This window comes from Manis pentadactyla, chromosome 15 (genome assembly GCF_030020395.1).
Source record: "Manis pentadactyla isolate mManPen7 chromosome 15, mManPen7.hap1, whole genome shotgun sequence".
Classification (NCBI taxonomy): domain Eukaryota; kingdom Metazoa; phylum Chordata; class Mammalia; order Pholidota; family Manidae; genus Manis; species Manis pentadactyla.
The window spans coordinates 41,003,350-41,026,796 of record NC_080033.1 but is presented as its reverse complement, the minus strand read 5'-3'; the positions used below and the strand labels follow the sequence as shown (position 1 = coordinate 41,026,796).

The 23,447-nt window shown below is 40.3% G+C and overlaps 1 protein-coding gene across 7 annotated transcripts in view; it reads left to right on the top strand.

Moving 5' to 3' along the window:
• The first annotated feature begins 18,870 nt into the window (after positions 1-18,870).
• The window catches only part of LOC130681006 (chromodomain-helicase-DNA-binding protein 9-like), a 91,611-nt gene continuing 87,034 nt past the window's right edge, over positions 18,871-23,447 (top strand). For 2 of the 7 annotated variants that reach the window (XR_008994039.1, XM_057492953.1), the window contains exon 1: positions 19,046-19,284. Coding sequence is in view for 2 of the 7 variants with exons in the window: in XM_057492953.1 (XP_057348936.1) it covers positions 19,255-19,284 (30 nt within the window). In the remaining 5 variants the exon portion in view is untranslated. The other 5 variants (XM_057492954.1, XR_008994041.1, XR_008994040.1 and 2 more) reach the window with 5 other exon arrangements.

The following is a 23,447-nucleotide window of genomic DNA, read 5'->3' as shown; positions in this document are numbered from 1 at the left end:
TGCGTCATATGATTTGCTGAATTATGGCAGCATTTGAAGTGATCTGCAGCTTCCAGTTGCTGTGTTCCTTGAACACATCTGAAAATCACTCAGCTGACTTTTAAAAATTAGCTATAATTTTTTGATAACCTCCTATGTCCTGACTTTATGTATATCATCTCTAAGCTTCAGATTATTAACCCTGCAAAGGAGATGTTTCTGTCTCTATTTTTCTAATAAATAAGAAACTGAGACTAGTTGAGGTTAAAGACTTACCCAGACCACATAGGATTCCAACCCATACCTGTCTTAGCATATTCTCAACTGTCTAGATATCCTCTGAGGTTGCTTCTAGCATGAGAAGTTAGGAGGCAGGAGTTCTCCTGTTTTAAAGCTGTCCTAGGATCAACTGCAAAAGTGCTTTCAACTTTGAACTTTCAACTTTCCAGATCCTCTCATTTACTGAAAACCTTGAATTACAGGTATTCACAAGTTTGTGGCCCTAATGTTGACTGAGAAGAGGGTTTCTGAATTTAGATACTTCTTTCCTTGGTCTGTGTATCTTCAGGGGGAAATGAAATAACTTTAGATCTGGGGGTGGAAACAGACTTTTGGAAATGAGTAAGTGGATTGTTCAGTGTTATTTGTGCACTTGGCTGAGCTGAGTCTCTCCTGCTGCAAAGGAAATTGCTTTCAGTGTTTGTTGATCTACCTACTGTTCTGGTCCAATGGATTCAATTTCCCTAGCAGTGGGTATGTACTGACAGTGCCTCACAAAGTAAGTATTGATTGTGGACATTTTTTTTTGTTCAGCACTTTGCTGGGCACATCCTATATATTCTAGTTCAATATTTCTAATTGCCATAAACACTGGGGTTTTTTTGTTTTTGTTTTTGCTTAGATGATCAGCTACAAGACAGAAAGCAGTAATCTCCATTTGTTCACTGTAATATTTCCAGAGAATGTTTGTGAAAATTGTAAGAAATAACAGTGTGAGGCAGGCAGGATAGGTGTTATGATTCACATTTCACAGCCATGAAAAGTTGCTGATAATTCGTACATTTGGCGAGTGGTAGAGCCTGGACTGTAATTCAGATATTTCTACTTTTAGTCCCATGTCTTCTCCATTTTATGTAGTAATTTGGCTTTTCTAATTGAGGGGAAAACATTTAACTTTTGGCATGAATCTGGTTTTTGTTAACATTTCTGATGGTGATTTTGAAAAAGATACAAAGAAAAAAACAGTTTATTAATTGCAAGGCTTGAGAAAAACATCAATAACCATTGCTTTACCTTAAAAGAAAAAAGGGCTCCCAATTATAAGTAAGGCTTTAAAAATTAAGAGTTTGCCATAACAAAAAGTATAGACAAGTGTTTCTGAGCCCACCACTACTTGGTCTCTTTTACTCCAGGGAAGAAGGTGGTATTTGAGTACTTTCCTCTTCAGGGAGCATTGTTTTCTGTTTGCTGTGCAGCTCAAGTACTTGAATGATTGACTGATTGCCTCTGACTTGTCTAGCTAAATAAAGGGGTTTGTTGATGACTTTTCTTTTTTGAAGGAAAGGAGATGTGTGATGGCACTTTACTCCTTTAGTTTGAGGTTTCAGAGCAGGTGAACTTGGGTTACTGAATGTCTTTTCTCTTCCTGGAGAGGTTAAATTTTCATCTATTTTGTGCCTAATTCTGCCCTTTTGTGATAATGAGGCAGGAATTTAGAAGTTGCAAGGGTAGTCTGAAGAACACTTGGGTTGCCCTAGACAGAGGGGATAGAGGAAGGACTCACCTAGAAGATAAGAAATTGGTAGTCAGGTAATTATTCAGTTCCATGTCACTTAAAGCAGTACTTTTCTACCTGGCTGCACATGTAATTCCACTAGATTTTAAAACATACTGATACCTAAGAACCATCACCTATGTCAGGCAGGGTCTAAGCAAAGGTAATTTTTAAGTTTCCCCTGTGATTCTAATGCGCAGTAAGGTTTACAGATTTCTGGTAGAGGTTTTCAGTGTCTTATCCAAAACCAGGTGAGATAATTTATTTCTGCCAAAACATTATTACAGGTACATTGTGTGAACAGTTCATTCAACGTAAAACACACATTTATTGAGCACCTGTGTTCTAGGTGCTGAGCATACTTCCAGGAGCAAGGCTGAGCCTGTCTCTGCCTCCAGATGCATTCTTTCTTGTGGGTGGAAACAAATAATAAGCACACAAACAGGACTGTAATAAGTGTTAAGAAGGAAACAGAGTAATGAAAAGTCAAGGGAGGCCTTTCTAAGGAGATATTTTTGCAAGACCTGCAGGAGAAGCTATACCTAGAGCCAGTGATAAGGCAGAGGAGACAGAAGTGAAAAGGTCCCAGGCAAGGAGAGGGGTGTGTTTGAGGAACAGGAAAGATGGCACTTTCATTTATCTAGAAAGAGTGGCAGTTCGTGAGCAAGTGCCAGCCTGCCACTTATAATAGTTTGCAAAAATCACTCATATGTTCTTGCCAAATAGGACACACTTTGCCAAAGAAACACAAAGAGAAGTGTCCTCCAGGAGCTAGGGTACTGTGTGCTGGACAAAGAAGGCCTACAGTATTATCCACAAACTGCTGACTGTAAGACAAATTTAGGCAGTCCAACATGACATTGGGATAAACTATGCAAAGGAAAAAATTCCATTATATATTTGCTATCTGGAGGATTTGGCCTCATTCTTTAGTCTTCTACCTTGTTGCTAACCACCATTTGAATACAGCCTATCAGTGTAGCAGAACTGGCCTCATTTTAGAAGACATTCGGTTCTCTGACATACTATTTTTGAGGTCTCTACCCAACCAAACTTTATGGCAGAGGGAATGATTGTCAAATGTCTATAATGCTGTAGAATCAAACATGTACCTGCATGAGGCTTAAATATTACTACAAATTTCTTCTTTTAAGAAGCACAGACCCAGATCCCTTCCTTGTTTTCACATAACACTTCCACTTAAATTGTGCAAGGTCACCAACTGCTTAACATCTACTGGCAACCAGAGACAAAAGCTACCCTGATTTAATGTATTAACAAAACTTTCTGAGGTCCTTCTGCTCTTCAGTTTAACATTCTTTTCTCAGTTATATAACCTGAAATTTTTGTGGTTGGCATGTTGTTACTCATCCTCCATAAAACAAACTGTGGGGTTCCGTGCAAAGAAAATGATTACAGTTAACAAGTGTATCCTCAACCAAAAAGTCCAAGAACTCCAATAATCCAAAAAAATTCTTTTACATAAGAGATGCTAATGTCCTGGTAAAATAGCAGTGCTTTGTAAGAAAGATAGCCCTTCTGAAGAAATCCTTGAGGCAAGAAAAACTCACCCAGTTATTAAAGAAAAAAAAAACAAAAAGAAGAGTACGGTAATTGTTAAAAGATTTGTTTTTTTCCAAACAAGAGTTTTATAAGCTCTTGCCAAGATGTAAATAGGAGTGTGAAATCTGGCCAATGCGATCATGGAAAGATGGTGACCGAATTATAGTCACAGCTATAACCAATGAGGAAAAACCAGTCAAGAAATATTCAGGAGGGAGGGGCGGAAGATGGCGGCGTGAGTAGAGCAGCGGAAATCTCCTCCCAAAACAACATATATCTATGAAAATATAACAAAGACAACCCTTCCTAGAATAAAGACCAGAGGACACAGGACAATATCCAGACCACATCCGCACCTGAGAGAACCCAGCGCCTCGCGAAGGGGGTAAGATACAAGCCCCGGCCCCGCGGGAGCCGAGCGCCCCTCCCCCCCAGCTCCCGGAGGGAGAAGAGCAGGCAGAGCGGGAGGGAGACGGAGCCCAGGACTGCCGAACACCCAGCCCCAGCCATCCGGGCCAGAGTGCAGGGCGCTCGATACTAGGAAAACAGGGCAGCAAGAACAGTGAGCAGGCACTGGAGGCTGGGCGACAGAGGGCATAAGAAAAGCGCGCGACCATTTTTTTTCTTGCTTTTTTGCTGTTTTGTTTTGGCGAGCGCTTTTTGGAAGTCTTAAAGGGATAGGGACCCCAATACTCGGGAAACAGGGCAGCAAGAACAGTGAGCAGGCACTGGAGGCTGGGCAACAGAGGACATAAGAAAAGCGCGCGACCATTTTTTTTTTTGCTTTTTTGCTGTTTTGTTTTGGCGAGCGCTTTTTGGAAGTCTTAAAGGGATAGGGACCCCAATACTAGGGAAACAGGGCAGAAAGACCGGTGAGCAGAGGCCTGAGGCTGGCACCGGAGAATAAAGAAAAACGAACGACCACCCCCTTTTTTTTCTTTTTTTTTTTTTAAAAAATTTTTTTTCTTATTTTTTTTTTTTGTGGTCGTTGTTTTGTTTTGGCGGGTGCTTTTTGGAAGTCTTAAAGGGGCAGGGCGGGTCAATTAATCCAGAGGTAGGGAATCCGGGATCTCTGGGCACCCTAACCCCTGGGCTGCATGGAGCAGGGAGGCCCCTTACGGAGATAAATAGCCTCCCAGCAGCTCCTGCTCCAACGCGACTCCACCATTTTGGAGTAGCTGCCCGAGTGAGGCCACACCCACAGCAACAGCGGAGATTAACTCCATAGCAGCCACGCAGGAAGCAGAAACCCTGTCTGCACGCAGCTGCGCAGCACAAGCCACTAGAGGTCGCTGTTCTCCCAGGAGAGGAGGGCCACAAACCAACAAGAAAGGAAGTCCTTCCAGCCGTCACTCGTCCCAGTTCTGCAGACTATTCCTATCATCATGAAAAGGCAAAGCTACAGGCAGACAAAGATCACAGAGACAACACCAGAGAAGGAGACAGACCTAACCAGTCTTCCTGAAAAAGAATTCAAAATAAGAATCATAAACATGCTGACAGAGATGCAGAGAAATACGCAAGAGAAATGGGATGAAGTCCGGAAGGAGATCACAGATGCCAGAAAGGAGATCGCAGAAATGAAACAAACTCTGGAAGGGTTTATAAGCAGAATGGATAGAATGCAAGAGGCCATTGATGGAATTGAAATCAGAGAACAGGAACGCATAGAAGCTGACATAGAGAGAGACAAAAGGATCTCCAGGAATGAAACAATGTTAAGAGAACTGTGTGACAAATCCAAAAGGAACAAAATCCATATTATAGGGGTCCCAGAAGAAGAAGAGAGAGGAAAAGAGATGGAAAGTATCTTAGAAGAAATAATTGCTGAAAACTTCCCCACACTGGGGGAGGAAGTAATCGAACAGACCACGGAAATACACAGAACCCCCAACAGAAAGGATCCAAGAAGGACAACACCAAGACACATAATAATTAAAATGGCAAAGATCAAGGACAAGGAAAGAGTGTTAAAGGCAGCTAGAGAGAAAAAGGTCACCTATAAAGGGAAACCCATCAGGCTAACGTCAGATTTCTCAACAGAAACTTTACATGCAAGAAGAGAATGGCATGATATATTTAATACAATGAAACAGAAGGGCCTTGAACCAAGGATACTGTATCCAGCACGACTATCATTCAAATATGACGGTGGGATTAAACAATTCCCAGACAAACAAAAGCTGAGGGAATTTGCTTTCCACAAACCACCTCTACAGAACATCTTACAGGGACTGCTCTAGATGGGAGCACTCCTAGAAAGAGCACAGCACAAAACACCCAACATATGAAGAATCGAGGAGGAGGAACAAGAAGGGAGAGAAGAAAAGAATCTCCAGACAGTGTATATAACAGCTCAAGAAGTGAGCTAAGTTAGGCAGTAAGATACTAAAGAGGCTAACCTTGAACCTTTGGTAACCACGAATTTAAAGCCTGCAATGGCAATAAGTACATATCTTTCAATAGTCACCCTAAATGTTAATGGGTTGAATGCACCAATCAAAAGACACAGAGTAACAGAATGGATAAAAAAGCAAGACCCATCTATATGCTGCTTACAAGAAACTCACCTCAAACCCAAAGACATGTACAGACTAAAAGTCAAGGGATGGAAAAACATATTTCAAGCAAACAACAGTGAGAAGAAAGCAGGGGTTGCAGTACTAATATCAGACAAAATAGACTTCAAAACAAAGAAAGTAACAAGAGATAAAGAAGGACACTACATAATGATAAAGGGCTCAGTCCAACAAGAGGATATAACCATTCTAAATATATATGCACCCAACACAGGAGCACCAGCATATGTGAAACAAATACTAACAGAACTAAAGGGGGATATAGACTGCAATGCATTCATTCTAGGAGACTTCAACACACCACTCACCCCAAAGGATAGATCCACTGGGCAGAAAATAAGTAAGGACACGGAAGCACTGAACAACACAGTAGAGCAGATGGACCTAATAGACATCTATAGAACTCTACATCCAAAAGCAGCGGGATATACATTCTTCGCAAGTGCACATGGAACATTCTCCAGAATAGACCACATACTAGGCCACAAAAAGAGCCTCAGAAAATTCCAAAAGATTGAAATCCTACCAACCAACTTTTCAGACCACAAAGGCATAAAACTAGAAATAAACTGTACAAAGAAAGCAAAGAGGCTCATAAACACATGGAGGCTTAACAACACGCTCCTAAATAATCAATGGATCAATGACCAAATCAAAATGGAGATCCAGCAATATATGGAAACAAATGACAACAACAACACTAAGCCCCAACTTCTGTGGGACGCAGCAAAAGCAGTCTTAAGAGGAAAGTATATAGCAATCCAAGCATATTTAAAAAAGGAAGAGCAATCCCAAATGAATGGTCTAATGTCACAATTATCGAAATTGGAAAAAGAAGAACAGATGAGGCCTAAGGTCAGCAGAAGGAGGGACATAATAAAGATCAGAGAAGAAATAAATAAAATTGAGAAGAATAAAACAATAGCAAAAATCAATGAAACCAAGAGCTGGTTCTTTGAGAAAATAAACAAAATAGATAAGCCTCTAGCCAGACTTATTAAGAAGAAAAGAGAGTCAACACAAATCAACAGTATCAGAAACGAGAAAGGAAAAATCACGACGGACCCCACAGAAATGCAAAGAATTATTGGAGAATACTATGAAAACCTATATGCTAACAAGCTGGGAAACCTAGGAGAAATGGACAACTTCCTAGAAAAATATAACCTTCCAAGATTGACCCAGGAAGAAACAGAAAATCTAAACAGACCAATTACCAGCAACGAAATTGAAGCGGTAATCAAAAAACTACCAAAGAACAAAACTCCCGGGCCAGATGGATTTACCTCGGAATTTTATCAGACATACAGGGAAGACATAATACCCATTCTCCTTAGAGTTTTCCAAAAAATAGAGGAGGAGGGGATACTCCCAAACTCATTCTATGAAGCTAACATCACCCTAATACCAAAACCAGGCAAAGACCCCACCAAAAAAGAAAACTACAGACCAATATCCCTGATGAACGTAGATGCAAAAATACTCAACAAAATATTAGCAAACCGAATTCAAAAATACATCAAAAGGATCATACACCATGACCAAGTGGGATTCATCCCAGGGATGCAAGGATGGTACAACATTCGAAAGTCCATCAACATCATCCACCACATCAACAAAAAGAAAGACAAAAACCACATGATCATCTCCATAGATGCTGAAAAAGCATTTCACAAAGTTCAACATCCATTCATGTTAAAAACTCTCAGCAAAATGGGAATAGAGGGCAAGTACCTCAACATAATAAAGGCCATCTATGATAAACCCACAGCCAACATTATATTGAACAGCGAGAAGCTGAAAGCATTTCCTCTGAGATCAGGAACTAGACAGGTATGCCCACTCTCTCCACTGTTATTTAACATAGTACTGGAGGTCCTAGCCACGGCAATCAGACAAAATAAAGAAATACAAGGAATCCAGATTGGTAAAGAAGAAGTTAAACTGTCACTATTTGCAGATGACATGATACTGTACATAAAAAACCCTAAAGACTCCACCCCAAAACTACTAGAACTGATATCGGAATACAGCAAAGTTGCAGGATACAAAATCAACACACAGAAATCTGTGGCTTTCCTGTATACTAACAATGAACCAACAGAAAGAGAAATCAGGAAAACAACTCCATTCACAATTGCATCCAAAAAAATAAAATACCTAGGAATAAACCTAACCAAAGAAGTGAAAGACTTATACTCTGAAAACTACAAGTCACTCTTAAGAGAAATTAAAGGGGACACTAACAGATGGAAACTCATCCCATGCTCTTGGCTAGGAAGAATTAATATCGTCAAAATGGCCATCCTGCCCAAAGCAATATACAGATTTGATGCAATCCCTATGAAACTACCAGCAACATTCTTCAATGAACTGGAACAAATAATTCAAAAATTCATATGGAAACACAAAAGACCCCGAATAGCCAAAGCAATCCTGAGAAAGAAGAATAAAGTAGGGGGGATCTCACTCCCCAACTTCAAGCTCTACTATAAAGCCATAGTAATCAAGACAATTTGGTACTGGCACAAGAGCAGAGCCACAGACCAATGGAACAGACTAGAGAATCCAGACATTAACCCAGACATATATGGTCAATTAATATTTGATAAAGGAGCCATGGACATACAATGGCGAAATGACAGCCTCTTCAACAGGTGGTGCTGGCAAAACTGGACAGCTACATGTAGGAGAATGAAAGTGGACCATTGTCTAACCCCATATACAAAAGTAAACTCAAAATGCATCAAAGACCTGAATGTAAGTCATGAAACCATTAAACTCTTGGAAGAAAACATAGGCACAAACCTCTTAGACATAAACATGAGTGACCTCTTCTTGAACATATCTCCCCGGGCAAGGAAAACAACAGCAAAAATGAGTAAGTGGGACTATATTAAGCTGAAAAGCTTCTGTACAGCAAAAGACACCATCAATAGAACAAGAAGGATCCCTACAGTATGGGAGAATATATTTGAAAATGACACATCCGATAAAGGCTTGACGTCCAGAATATATAAGGAGCTCACACGCCTCAACAAACAAAAAACAAATAACCCAATTAAAAAATGGGCAGAAGAACTGAACACACAGTTCTCCAAAAAAGAAATACAGATGGCCAACAGACACATGAAAAGATGCTCCACATCGCTAATTATCAGAGAAATGCAAATTAAAACTACAATGAGGTATCACCTCACACCAGTAAGGATGGCTGCCATCCAAAAGACAAACAACAACAAATGTTGGCGAGGCTGTGGAGAAAGGGGAACCCTCCTACACTGCTGGTGGGAATGTAAGTTAGTTCAACCATTGTGGAAAGCAGTATGCAGGTACATCAAAATGCTCAAAACAGACTTACCATTTGACCCAGGAATTCCACTCCTAGGAATTTACCCTAAGAACGCAGCAATCAAGTCTGAGAAAGACAGATGCACCCCTATGTTTATCGCAGCACTATTTACAATAGCCAAGAACTGGAAGCAACCTAAATGTCCATCAATAGATGAATGGATAAAGAAGATGTGGTACATATACACAGTGGAATACTACTCAGCCATAAGAAAAGGGCAAATCCAATCATTTGCAGCAACATGGATGGAGCTGGAGGGTATTATGCTCAGTGAAACAAGCCAAGCGGAGAAAGAGAAATACCAAATGATTTCACTTATCTGTGGAATATAAGAACAAAGGAAAAACTGAAGGAACAAAACAGCAGCAGAATCACAGAACTCAAGAATGGACTAACAGGTACCAAAGGGAAAGGGACTGGGGAGGATGGGTGGGTAGGGAGGGATAAGGGGGGGAGAAGTAGGGGTGTATTAAGATTAACATGCAAGGGGGGTAGGAGAAAAGGGAGGGCTGTACAACACAGAGAAGGCAAGTAGTGATTCTACAACATTTTGCTATGCTGATGGACAATGACTGTAAAGGGGTTTATAGGGGAGACCTGGTATAGGGGAGAGCCTAGTAAGCATAATATTCGTCATGTAAGTGTAGATTAGTGATACCAAAAACAAAGAAAAAAAAAAAAAGGGCAGTTCCTGTGTGGTAACCTCCAACGAGTTCTACACAAGGGTATAAAGGGCATATAAAAGTGTAGGCAAAGGGTCTGTTCGTGTTTATACAGAGGATCAAAGCCTAATTGGGCTACCCCAAAAATGAACTAAGATACGATATGAAAAAGAACTTCCAACATCAGCACTCTCTGGAAGACTCATGCCAGAAGATGATCATCAAAACCCCAACAAAGATCCACGCACTGCTACAGCTGTAGATGCACTCATCCCACCCGTTCCTGGACTTGCCATGGGAATGAGGAAGGAGATATCTAAACTGGCCTGTGCATACAGTAAAACAACAAATTTGACTGGATCTATACTGTTGGAACTCAACCAAGAATTTGGAGAAGTGCGAATTGTAGCGCTCCAAAGTCTTACAACTACAGAGTATTTACTGTTAAAAGAACATATGGCATGTGAACAGTCCCCAGGAATGGGTTGTTTTAATTTGTCTGATTTCTCTCAGACTGTTCAAGTTCAGTTGGACAATATCCACCATGTCATAGATAAGTTTTCACAAATGCCTAAGGTGCCTAACTGGTTTTCTTGGTTTCACTGGAGATGGCTGGTAATTACAGATATGCTTTGGTTATGTAACTATACTCCTATTATGTTAATGTGTGTGCGCAATTTAAGTAGTAGCTTAAAACCTATCATGCTGAAGTTACTCTACAAGAAGATATGCCAAAGAAATAATCAATCTTCCCATGTTTTCTTCCGCCTGCTACTTCTACAGCTTTTCTTCTTCCTTCCTAATTACAACCCTTAAATAGAATTCGTGTCTCGTATCAAATTTATCGAGTATCATAATTCTCCCAAGTGGTTAAGATACCTCAAGACAAATGCTGGGCATAGAAGCCACAGGGCATAAATATGCAAAGATGTAAAAAGCTAACCTTTTCAAACAATAAGGCTTCTCTCTCACTTACCAACTTCACATTTCCCTGTATGGCCCCGGAAGATGACTGGTTAGCCAGAGACGGGTAAGATTCCTCAAGGGAGGAACAACCTAAGACAGGCACAGTCGCAGGGGGGCCATCAGGTGAGAAATTGGGGATCAACAGAAGTGAGGCTTAGAACCTCACCCCCCCTGTTCTGAGAGAAATCTTCTGCATACGTGGATGTTTTATTGCCCTGGTCTAGCTTGGATTAACACATAGTCTACAGGCACACACCTGATCATCTACATTTGCTCTCTTACAACACTAAACTATGTTTTCTACCTTTATCTTGTATCTACCTACCACTTCAGCATTTTATTAAAAATAATAATAATAAAGTGAGAAATGTAGTATCCACACATAAATCAAGTATAAAAACCAAATGAGTATTCATATTTGAACTGAATGTTTAGAGTTCATAATGCATGAGCAAAACTGAAAGTTTCTGTGATGACTGCCCTTGTACTGTTCACTATGTAACTTATTCATTATGTAAGAATTTGTTCTCCATGTAAGAACTTGTTTGTTATGCCTCAGAAGATTGGAGACTGACGAAAATTAGGCTTGGGGTGGATTAATGATTGTGCATTGAGCATTGACTCCCCTATACAGAATTTTATTGTCGTTAACAATCATTTGATCAATAAATATGAGAGATGCCCTCACAAAAAAAAAAAAAAAAAAAAAAAAAAGGACAGACTTCCAATGGTAAAATAAATAAGTAACCGGGATGTAATGTATAGCATAAGGAATATAGTCAAGATAATGTAACAGCTTGTTAGGGTGATAGCTGGAACTTCGAATTATGTATATAAATGTTCTACCACTGTGTTGTACACTTGAAACTAATGTAATGTAATACTGTGCGTCAACTACCCTTCAATAAAAAAATAATTATTAAAAAAAAAAAAAAAAAAAAAGAAATATTCAAAGGAAACCTGGTGTGAAGTTCTCTTTTTTGAAGCTTGAACCAGACAAGATGGGTTTAAAATGCAGCAGGATGGGTTTTTTTCTTGAAATCAGATGCCCATAAAGCCTTTAAAACAAATCAGTTGGTCAGAAATACCCATATTTACTGTTTTCAGTAGTTCTTAGGCTATGTGGTATAGATCACATATAGTTTTTTTAAGCACAACAAATTTCAGTACCTGTAACCAAGGGTTAAGCATCATCAAAATAAATAAAAATAATTAATTAGTGGATATTTATCCAACAAAATAATTTTCCATGAAGCCAAAGTACCAAGTCTGTCTTCTTCATTGTTGTAGTCCCAGCACCTTGCACTGTACCTGACCCAGATACACTTTATTGTTTTTTTGAATGAATTCATTTTTTTAAGTAGTAGCAGTATTTCATGCATTTGATCCCTTCAAGCTTGATTTAGATGTAACTTCTCCAGGAGTGCTAATATTATCCAGAGAAGCCAATGTACAATGAGAGGGAATGCTATGCCCAGAGATGTCTTATCAAGGAGCAGCAAAACCTCTTTTTTCCTGAAGACCTTTTAAGATTAGGACAAGCAACTGTTTATAAAAGCAGAACAGTGGAAGATTTGAACTGTCAAGTAGGATCATGCTTTATAGTATATTCCTGGATAAAAGCAGGGGATAAACAAGAGTGCTTAAGGTCTGCCCCTGATTAAATAGGCCTAAGAGTAAGAGTCTTGAGAACGGCCATTTGGCTGACCATATCCTTTGGATGTTGTTATTATTAGCAGCCTGTAGATTTGAAAACACCGCTGAATATACTTTGAGATGATCTCTGAGGTGCTTTAAGCTACAGCTGAAAGCCTACCTAGACTTCTTTTCTCTTTGCTTGAACAAGAGCCTGAAAAGGAAGGCTAAGAGGTTTCTAGCAATACCCTTCAGTCCTGTTCTAAAATAACTTGTGTTCTTTACCAAGTTCACCAAGGATATTTTGTTAATTCCCAGGGGCTAATGTGAAAGTCAGTTTTGACTCTCTGTAAACCAACTAAAGTTCCTTTCAGATTCCTTTCCTAGAGCGGTAAACTGAGTTCTTCAAGCTACTATTCATTATTGCAAAAAGATGGAAATTATGTTATATTCTATAATATAATGTGGCATAGAACATTTAAATTTAATGAATCTATATAAAATGCCCGGAAGATTAACAAAGCATACCTAAACATTTTAAGTGCTTATTGTTGGTCTGTGAAAGAACGTTTTCTTTAGTGCCTCAATTTGTGAGCAAATGTTAAGGTAAGCAGGAGATATTTTATACAAACACATTGTTCAATCTTGTTTTCATTTTTATTTGTATGAGAATAATAATCCATTCTATAGCTGACATAGCACCTACATACACATGCATGGTGTAGGTATTTAAATGCATATAAATTAACTAAGTTATACCAAAGTCACAAAACTTATGAGCCTAGTATGAGATTTCCAATAGTATCACTAGCAACAATCTTCAGATTTAAGAAAATTATTTGCTGATTAATTTAATAAATATAATTAAAATACATCTGTTCCTTTTGTTTTAGTACATATTGGAGTGTGTTTATGGCTTTAAGATATATATAATACAACAGAGTTGGAAGTTGCTGGCTATACATAACTTTTCTTTTTAAATAGCTTTATTGAGATAATATTTACTTACCACAAAATTCACACTTCAGTGATATTTAGTATACCCACCTGGTTGTGACACCATCATCACAATCTAATTTTACATTTTTATCACTCCCAAAAAGTACTTAATTAGTGATCACTCTCCATTCTTCACCCCTTCCCTCCACTAGGCAACTGTAGGCAACTACTTACCTGTTTTCTGTCACCATAGATTTATTCTGGACATTTCATATACATGGAATCATATATGCTACCTTTTGTGTCTGGCTTTTATTACTCTGCCTGTTTTCAAGGTTCATCCATGTTGTAGCATCTATCAGTTCTTAAACCTTTTTATGGCTGAATATCACTCTTGTATGGATATACCAGTTTTTTAATCCATTCATCAGTTGATGGACACTTGAGTTGTTTCCCCTGGGAGCTATTACGAATAGTGCTGCTATGAATATTTGTATGTAGGTTTTTGTGTGAACAGATGTTTTCATTTCTTTTCAGATGCTTGGGTCATATAATAACTATTTTTGACTTTTTAACGAACTATTTTCCAGAATGGCTGCATGATTTTACATTCCCACCAGCAGTGTATGAGGTTTCCAATTTCTCCACATCCTCATCAGCACTTGTTATTGCCTGTCTTTTATATTACAGCCATCCTAATGGATGTGAAGTGGTAGCTCATTGTGGATTTTGATTTGCGTTTCTCTAATAACTAATGGTGTTGTGCATCTTTTCAGGTGCATATTGGCTATTTGTATACCTTCATTGAAAAATGTCTATTCATAACTATTTTGCCCATTTTTAAATTGGTTTATCCGTTATTTTATTGTTGAATTGTAAGAACTCTTTATAAATTCTGGATACTAGACCCTTATCAGATGTATGATTTGCAAATATTTTCTCTCATAATGTGGGTGTCTTTCTTTGCACTTTCTTAATGGTGTCCTTTGAAGCACAAAAGGCTTTCTATGTTGATGTTCAACTTATCTATTTTTGATTTTGTTGCTTTTGTAAAACTTTTAAATTTTAATTAAGCCCATTTATCTGTATTTTCTTTTGTTGCATATGCTTTTGGTGTCGTATATGAGAAACTGTTGCCTAACCCAAGATCCTGAAGATTTATTCCTATGTTTTCTTCTTAGAGTTTTATAGTTCTATCTCTTCTATTGAGGTATGATCCCTTTTATTTTTTATGTATGGTGTGAGGTAGGATTCCAACTTCATTTTCCAGTATTTGTCTAGCTATTTGTATATCTCAATTTAATGTCTTGGCACTCTTGTTAAAAATCAATTGACCATAAATGTAAAGATTTATTTCTGGACTCTCAGTTCTATTCCGTAGATCTCTATCGCTATCCTTATGCCAATACCATACTGTCTTGATTACTGTGTCATTGTAGTAAGTGTTGAAATCAGGAAGTGTGAGTCCTCCAACTTTCTTCTTTTTCAAGGTTATTTTGACTATTCTGTGGGCATCACTTTTACATTTCTCAGTGAGGTAATCTAAGGATTTAAAATTTTTGAGATTTAATTGATATAACACATTAGTTTCAGGTATACAACATAATGATTCTATATTTGTATATATAGCAAAATGATCACCACAATAAGTCTTTTAACATCCATCACTATACATAGTTAAAAAGTTTTTTTCCTGCCGATGAGAACTTTTAAGATCTATACTCTTAGCAACTTTATGGTATACAGTATAGTTTTATTATAGTCACCATGCTGTACATTACGTGTCCATGACTTATTCATGACTTATTTTATAAATGGAAATTTGTATTTTCTGATCCCCTTCATCCGTTTTGCCTGTGCCACAGCCATACCCTCGTCTTGCAATCGCCAATCTGTTTTCTGTATTATAGAGCTTGGTGTTCTGTTTTTGTTTTTAGATTTTACATATAAGTGAGATAAAGTGGTATTTGTCTTTCTCAAACTTACTTCATTTAGCGTAATACCTTCAAGGTCTAGCCACATTGTCACAAATGGCAAGATTTCATTATTTTTTATGGTTGAATAAATATTCCATTGTGTATATATATGTATATATATATCACACACACTCACTACATTTTCTTAACCATCCACCATCCATCCATGGACACTTAGGTTAATTCCCTATTTTGGCTATTGTAAATAATGCTGTGTAAACATAAGGTTGCATATATCTTTTTATGTTAGTGCTTTGTTTTCTTTGGATAAATACACAGAACAGGAATTGTTGGATCATACAGTAATTTTATTTTTAATTTTTGAGGAACCTCCATACTGTTTTCCATAGTGGCTGTACCAGTTCACATTCCCACTGACAATGCACAAGGGTTCCCTTTTCTCTACATTCTAACAGTTACTTTTTATCTTTTTTGACAATAGCCATTTTAACATGTATGAGGTGAGTTTGGGGATCTTGAGTATATCGTTTTCCCCCAAAAGTGCACAGGTACCAGAGCATTGGTCCATAATCCTTGAACTTGTAAGAATATGTCAAGTTTGATGTATATATTTTGGGATATTCTTTTTTTGGCTCACTGTACCCAATGCCTATACAGGTATTCCCCATTCCAAGGTACTGACTTAGTTGCCAAAGTTTGCTTGATAAACATGGAAACTAAGTGGAAGGGTATAGTGTAATAGTTCACAGCTACAGGCTTTGGGATCAGACAGTTCTAAGTTTGAATCCTATCTCTGCCCCTCAATAATCATGTAACCAGGGCAAGATTTGGGATCCTCTTCATCTGTAATGGGAAGAACAATTCCTTCTTTATAGAATGGTTGTGAAGGTAAAATGAAATACCAAATGTAAACCCTTCACACAGTGCCTTGAACTAGTTAAATTTCAGTAAATGATACCTATTGGATACACTTGTAGAGTTGTTTCATTCAGTGTGGAGAAACTTTCTGTCACAGCACAGGTTTTATGGTGACGTGAATCATTATGTCTGCAGATAAAGGGCCTTTTTGGTTTGAAAAGCACTGGGTAGGAATGGAGCTACTTTTACCCTAGAGGTGGGAGACAGGGACGTGGAGAGCTACCACCTGGCTCTGGACAACCCAGTGCCTGATGGAAATGGTGGGCCATTGGTGTTACATTTAGATGTCTTGATAATAATGATTTTGGTTAGTTTAAATTGAAAAGGGTATATTTACTGATTTACCCTCTAAATTCTGGGATTTAGAGCAATCCTTTGCAATAACTTTTCCAGAGTCCATATGTCCAGAAACCTCAGTTACCAAAAATACCACTAAGATTTTAAAAAGTAAGTAAGAGCCTGTCACTTGGTAGTCAAAATAGATGTCACAGCTACTCATGTATTTTGCCCACAGGTGAACCCCACAGAAAATCTTTACCAAAACCTTAGAGTCTAAACTAATACAAGTTTATCTGTGTTTAAGTTCATAGAATAGGTGGGAGAGAAGTTGTTAGAAGGAGAAGTGTTACCAGTAGTGAGGAAGGAGACATTAAAAAAAAAATAGATGTAAGTTTAAACAGCATTCTAGAAGCCATTTATTATAGGGACAAATAGATCTACATACCTTTGAGGGCATTCCTTGATCATAATAGAATACAGTACATGTTGATAATGATAATGATGCTCCTTAATCACCAAGTGAAGTAATTTTCAAAGGGCTGTATTCAAGAAAACATGAGTTTTCTTGGGGAGAAAGGTTCTGTAGTAGTTAAAAGTTTTAAATGTGTGGTCTATCTTATTCTCCTATGATGACAAATAAGTGAGATGTTATTAGCCTTAAATTCCACTCAACAGGTTGAATTCACAAACTAAAGCCGTATTCAAATAAGTAGTAGCGTAGGCAGCACAGAGATGAACTGTTTTTGTGCATTCTTATCCTAGTATGTGCTTGTTATTAAGTATCCTTGAGGGGAATCGAAGCTGTAATTGTTACTTCTCTCAGCAGCCTTTCCTTCCAGCCCCTTCAATATCTCAGCTACATAGAGTTGTGTTCGTCTACTCTGGAGAGACTTCATGGAGAATATAAAGAATGAAATTACCATGCAACTAACCCCCTGTATACCGCAGCCATTCCATTCTGGTCAGGTATAAACAGGCACAGTGACACTGCTCTATGCTTCATTGTGGAGACTGAAATTCAAGAGATTCCTGTCAACGGTGACTGTTAAATATACCCTACACTGGAATCGAAACTATATAAACAGTATCAAACAAACATAAGGTAGACTTAAATCAGGTTCTAACATCCCCGTTATTCTGTCACTCTCTCATTCCAACATGGATTTAAAGTTTAATTCGGTATTTAAAGCCAGCTCAGGGCCTCAAAGAGAGACCTATAGAATTTTAGAGCTGAAAAGAAAGACTTCTAGAAAATTTGTCCAGCCTTTTCATTTTACAGAAGGGAAAACCAAAGCCATGGGACCTTGCATGTAGGTCACACAATTAATTAGTGACAGGGCCAGGGAACCCAGGTGTCCGCACGCCTTCATAGGCCAGTGGTTTTCCAGTACCACTTCTTACTCTAGCCCAGTGTCGCCCTCTTCCTCTTGTTTTTTTTTTTTCCTTTTAGGTTTGTTTTCTCCCTTTACAACTGTGCGATTTAGAACGCGGGTGTGAACACCGGGAAGCAAGGTTTCAGCGCCAGCTCTCCACCACTTGAGGTGCGCGCTCTCTGTAGATCGGGACTTGGGGCTGGTCTTTCCTTAGCCAGGCGCCTTTTCCACGGCAGGTGCCTTAGCACCTGGACTGAATCGCTGCCTTACCGCGGCGGCGCTCTGCTTGCTCCCGACCTTAGCAGCACTAGCGTGTCACCGCGGACGCCGAACGAAAGGAGAACGTGGGTCCGCACCCACGGCCGTTTGAGAAGGGGAGCTCTAGAAACCGTTCTTCGTTCCTCGGCGGACCCGGGCTGGCGGGAAGATGCCCAAAGCGTGGGTGACCTCGGCGCCTGTCAGCTCGCGGCCGGGGCGTGCCTCCCGGGTCTGACGTGGCGGCGAGGCCGCTAGGAGGGGAGAGGCCGCCGCGAGGGTGTGGCCTGACGTGGCGGCCGCGGCAGGGCAGCGAGGGGAGTCCGTGCCACTGCACTGCCCCGCGCTCCGGCCAGAGGGCGCCCGGCCCCAACACTTCCCCGCCTGGGGCCGCCTGCGGCTCCGGGACTAACCGTACCCGCGATTGGGTCGGCGCCGAGGCGGGGCCGTGTTGGAGCAGGGTGACGACCCCGCCTCCCGTCTCCCACTGCCGCAGGTCCAGCCGCACCTTGAGGGAAAGGAAGCGGCGACGAGGACCCTCCCTGCTGGGTCGCCCGTCACGGCAGTAGCCGTGGCGAGAGCTGCAGCGGTCACAGCCAGCGCTCCGAGTCTGGGCCAATCAGCGGCGCGGGTACAAATATGCAAATACACGCCGGTGCTCCTGGAGAGCCGCTCGCAGGGAATGGTGGGGTCCTGCTGGGGGAGTGAACTGGGCCAATCAGGCGGGTGCGTAGCGGCGCGGGGGAGGCGGAGCCCCTTCACTCCTCCCTCCGCTCCTTTCCGACCCCGCGCTCACAGGGGAGCCTCACCGCACCGCCGGTAAGTTCTGCCGCCGCCGCCGTTGTCGCTCGCGGTTGCCACCCGCCGCCTCAGGCGTGGTGAGGAAGCCCAGGGGGCCCCACGGGGCCGTCGCTTCCGCCTAACTGTTGGAGAGAGGCGGGAGCGGGTTCTATTATAGGGGTGGTTGCCTGAGGCCGCCCCCGCCCGGCCAGGCGCGCGTGTCAGTCTCGGTCGAGGCGGGGGGCGGCGGGTGCGCCTCAGTCATGGCGAAGCCCGAGAGCCAGCGAGCGGCGGTGAGTACGTGCCGCCGCCGCCGCCACCTTGCCCGGGTGTAGGGGGCGCGCGGGAGGATGGGTCGGGGCAGGTGGGGCCGCGCCGCTGCAGCTAGGGGTGAGGAGCCCGGAGACGGGCGCAGGGAGGCTGGGGAGGGGACGCTCTCCGGAAGTGCGGCCCAGCCAGTCCGCGGCCCGCTCCGCGCCTGTCATGGCTGCGGGCTGCTGCCCTCGCCCCCCAGCCCGCAGACCCTGAGGTCGGGATCCGGCCGCCGCGCCTGTTGCGTCAGATGGTGGTGAGGGCAGGGTGGGCAAGCAGGGTGTGGGTGGGCAAGGTCCCCTCTTCCTCACCCCGCTCGAGTTCGGGCCCTCCCCGTCTGCTCGCTTCCCTCCGGTGGGTCGGGCTTCCCTCCATCCAGCAGCCTCTCCCCGCCCGCCTGCTTTCTAGCCTCCGTGACTCATGACAGGGCGTCCCGCGCGAGCGCTTGGTGTCCCCGAGCCCGGGACGCCCTCGCGCTTTCCCAGGCCTTGCCTCCCGGCTCACCACTGCATAGCCTTTCCTGTGATCCTTTGCCTCAGGGCCTCTCCACGTCTGCAGCGGGTCCCGTACGTACTCCGCTACTACCGCTGCTTCCTTGGGCTCTGGGTGTGGGACGTGATGGGTGGTTCCAGGGCTCCCTTCGCGGACATCCATCCCAAAGCCAAGCATGACCCGGAAAGTCTGGGTGTCTTATGGCCTGTTACAGTCTCCAGCTCACAGTGGTTTTCCTGTGGTCCTTTTTTGGTTTTATTTTGCTTTTTTTTTTTTTTTTTTAAGAAAAATAAAACTGTACAACTAAGAAGACAAATTATTTTTGAAATTGTGACATGAACTGTTAACACAGTACTTTCCTGGAAGTCTGGGATTTGACACTGTTGTGACTTTTATCCACTTACGTAAACTACTAATAACTACCTAAAAATTTCCCCATATTAAATAAAATTTATCTTCATTAATAAAATCACCATCACAACTTAGTTTCCCAGTTTTACATGCTACTTTTCACCATTTCCTTTTATCTAATTTGAAACTCTCCAGTTTACTTAATCAACTGGGATCTGGTACAGAAAAGAGGCTTTATCTTGTGTAATATTACTTTATCTAAACTGCATAATTGCACAGGTACTTTTTAAAAGAAGGACTAGGTCTACAAACACTTCAATGTATAAAAGGTGATCTTAGGGGGGATTCCACCTTGCGGAGGTAGTTATGGGGGGGGGAGGGGTGTTTTGCAATGCAAAAGGTGAAGAATGAACATAGTGTTTCTTTTGGATTTACAGAATTTGAATTTAAGTGGGACTTGGTGCTAATAATCAGCGGGGAGCCTTCCATATGACAGATATGATAAATATTTGTAAACATTGTTGCTTCAAGCAAGTTAAATCTGTGTTATAAATCTTGCAAGACTTTTCTCTCTCTTTTATTGCTTTAACACTTCACATTCAATTGTTTTAGTGTAGTACAAAGAATTGGCCTGTCTCAGTCCTTGGAGAGTTTCCTATAAAACGCAGATCATATAATATAGACATGAAATGCTTTGAGGGAAAGAAGTTGCCTTCCAGATTTGGTTGAGGTATCTTTGGCATACTTGAACAGTTTCAGGAGAGTGGGTATTACTCTTAGAATATTATTTTAAATGTTTTATACCTTTTTATAGAGTTAAAAACGAAAACCTTGTGACTGATTAAGTAGGAGAAGGTGTTGTCCCAAGGAAATAGCATTAGGAAAAAAACTGCTGGTGCAACCAGTAAAACGTTTTTGACTGGGAAGTAGTGCTGATTGGAGAGAATCAGGACTGTTACTTTACTACCTGTGTAGCTATAGTCCGGTTTCTTCACTTCTCTGAACTGTAGTTTTCTCCAATTTTACAATTCTGTGATTCTGAGTGTCCCATGAGCTCTGTCCTCTGAAATAACAAAATTTATGCCTGGATTTAAGTGTGAGAGAAGACAGAGGTTTTGAAACAAATAGTGATACAGTTGACCTTCCCTGAAAAGAACATTTTAAAAAATAAATTCAAGTAGGCAGATAGGAATAAAGATAAAGCAGTGTTGTCAGTGGAAAAGGCCATGACAAAGATTAATAATGGAATTTTCGACTTGGAAGAATCTTTAGAAACTTTTAGTTCCAAACACCTTATCTAATGTAACAATGTTTTCTACAAGGCATTGTAACTTGCATATACCTCAGCAATTTTCCTATGGAAACGAAGGTAGAATTGAAGGAGTGGCTTAATGTATAAATTTAAGAGGCAGGAACTGAAATATGAAATAGCATTACAAATTTAGAAGTAAAATATATTGAAACTTGTATCAGTAAAATAAAATTTCAGTACATGTGAACATTTTAGATTTTCTAAAGGTTTAGATGTGTTAATTGATATAAATGTAATAAAAGAAAAAGTCACTGAAGTACTCTGACAAAATGAAATCCTAAAGGTTAAAATATAAAGGAAAAATAAATATGACTGAAGTAATAGATCTAGTGGGGAAATTTCATCAGGTATCAGTATAGTGAATAAAGAAAAAGGTAATACGGAAATGAGGCAGAGTAAAACGAATTATGAAAATTTAGAATGGGTCATCGTAAATGTTTGAGATGTCAATTCAGAGGAGATTTATGGACACTGAGGTGATAGAATGATTTTCTTATAACTTTTTAAATGTCTTATAGCTGTTGTGGTTTTAACATAAGTCTAATATGTTCCACCTCTTCCAATTTTACCCGTCTTTGAATACTCAGGTCAAATTCCATCTTGGGAATAAAATCATCAGTGTAGCCCTTAGGGATTTTTCCTTTTGAGATTATAGCATTTTTCGTCTCGCTTACATGACGTGAGATGTTAAACTTCCTGACAGTCTTTTCTATTTTATTGCCTTTAAGTTTGCGGGAATACTTTTGCTCCTACCTTTTAGAAACAGGTGGAAAGCTCATCAAGTGATAACGGGAGACCTAGAGAAGGTGAAGACACTTTGAGGTATAATTTATTTTCTGGACTCCAGGTCATTCACATTCATTAATCAGATTTAGTAAATGACCCCTTTATTAGTCTATTATATTTAATATATATTTATTAAGTGCATATTATTTGATCTTTATTTTTGTAAAATATATAGTCTAATAGTGGAAATGGATAATGAAATGTAAATAAATGTAAAATTACAACGTGATGAATTCAATAAAGGAAGAGAATGGAACTGTAAGAGAGAAATGGGGAGGCCTTTAGACTGTGTGCTCAGGCCTCTCTCAGGTGGTGATATTTAATCCAAACATAAAGAATAAGAAGCTAGACAGGAAAAGGGTTTCCTGGAAGAGAAAAATATGTGTGAAAGTAAGAAAGATGTTGGAAGAAATGAAACTTCAGAGTGGCAGAACCATACTAATAATAGAGGAAAACCGTGCAAGGTGAAGTCAATGATAGGCAGAGAGCATATTCTACAGGGTCCCGCAGAGCATGTTAAAGACTTGGGTTTTACTAAGGATGTTGTAATCATTGAAGATTTTGAAGCACAAGGGTAAGAAGGTTTACATTTTTTAAATCACTTTGAGAATGGATTGAGGAAGAGTAAAAGCCAAGATACTGTACTATTAGCAGTTGTTGAGGTAAGCCATGATGGTAGCGAGGTAACAAGATAGCAGCTAGAGATGGAAAAACACATAATATGTATTTATGAATATCCTAAGTATATAATATAATTTGGTATGCTATATATAGAGAGACCAAGGAGATAGGAGTAGCAGGGGAAATGACAACTAACATGATGGATGGAATTTAAAGGAAAGGTGTCAAAAGTGACCTCCAGGTTCCTGGTTTGAGCAACTAGATAGATGGTGGTGAGATTTACTGAGATGAAGATGAGGGGGAGAAAAGGTTTGGCAAGAAACCAAGTTTTGAACACCTTCCCCAGACAGGTGCTTTAGAAGGTAGGGACTGCCTTTATCTGAATGAGTGTGCCTCTGTCAGGTTTTGCTCTGTGTGTGGCACCATACTATGACATATTCATAGTGTGTATTTTAAGAGAGGAAGGAGCAAGCCTCCTGTTCATGTTATGAAAATTGGTTACTTTTGAACAGTACACTTCAGTTTTTGAAAGTCTACTTGTAAATATTAATACAGATTATATTAGATATGAAGGTTGAAAAA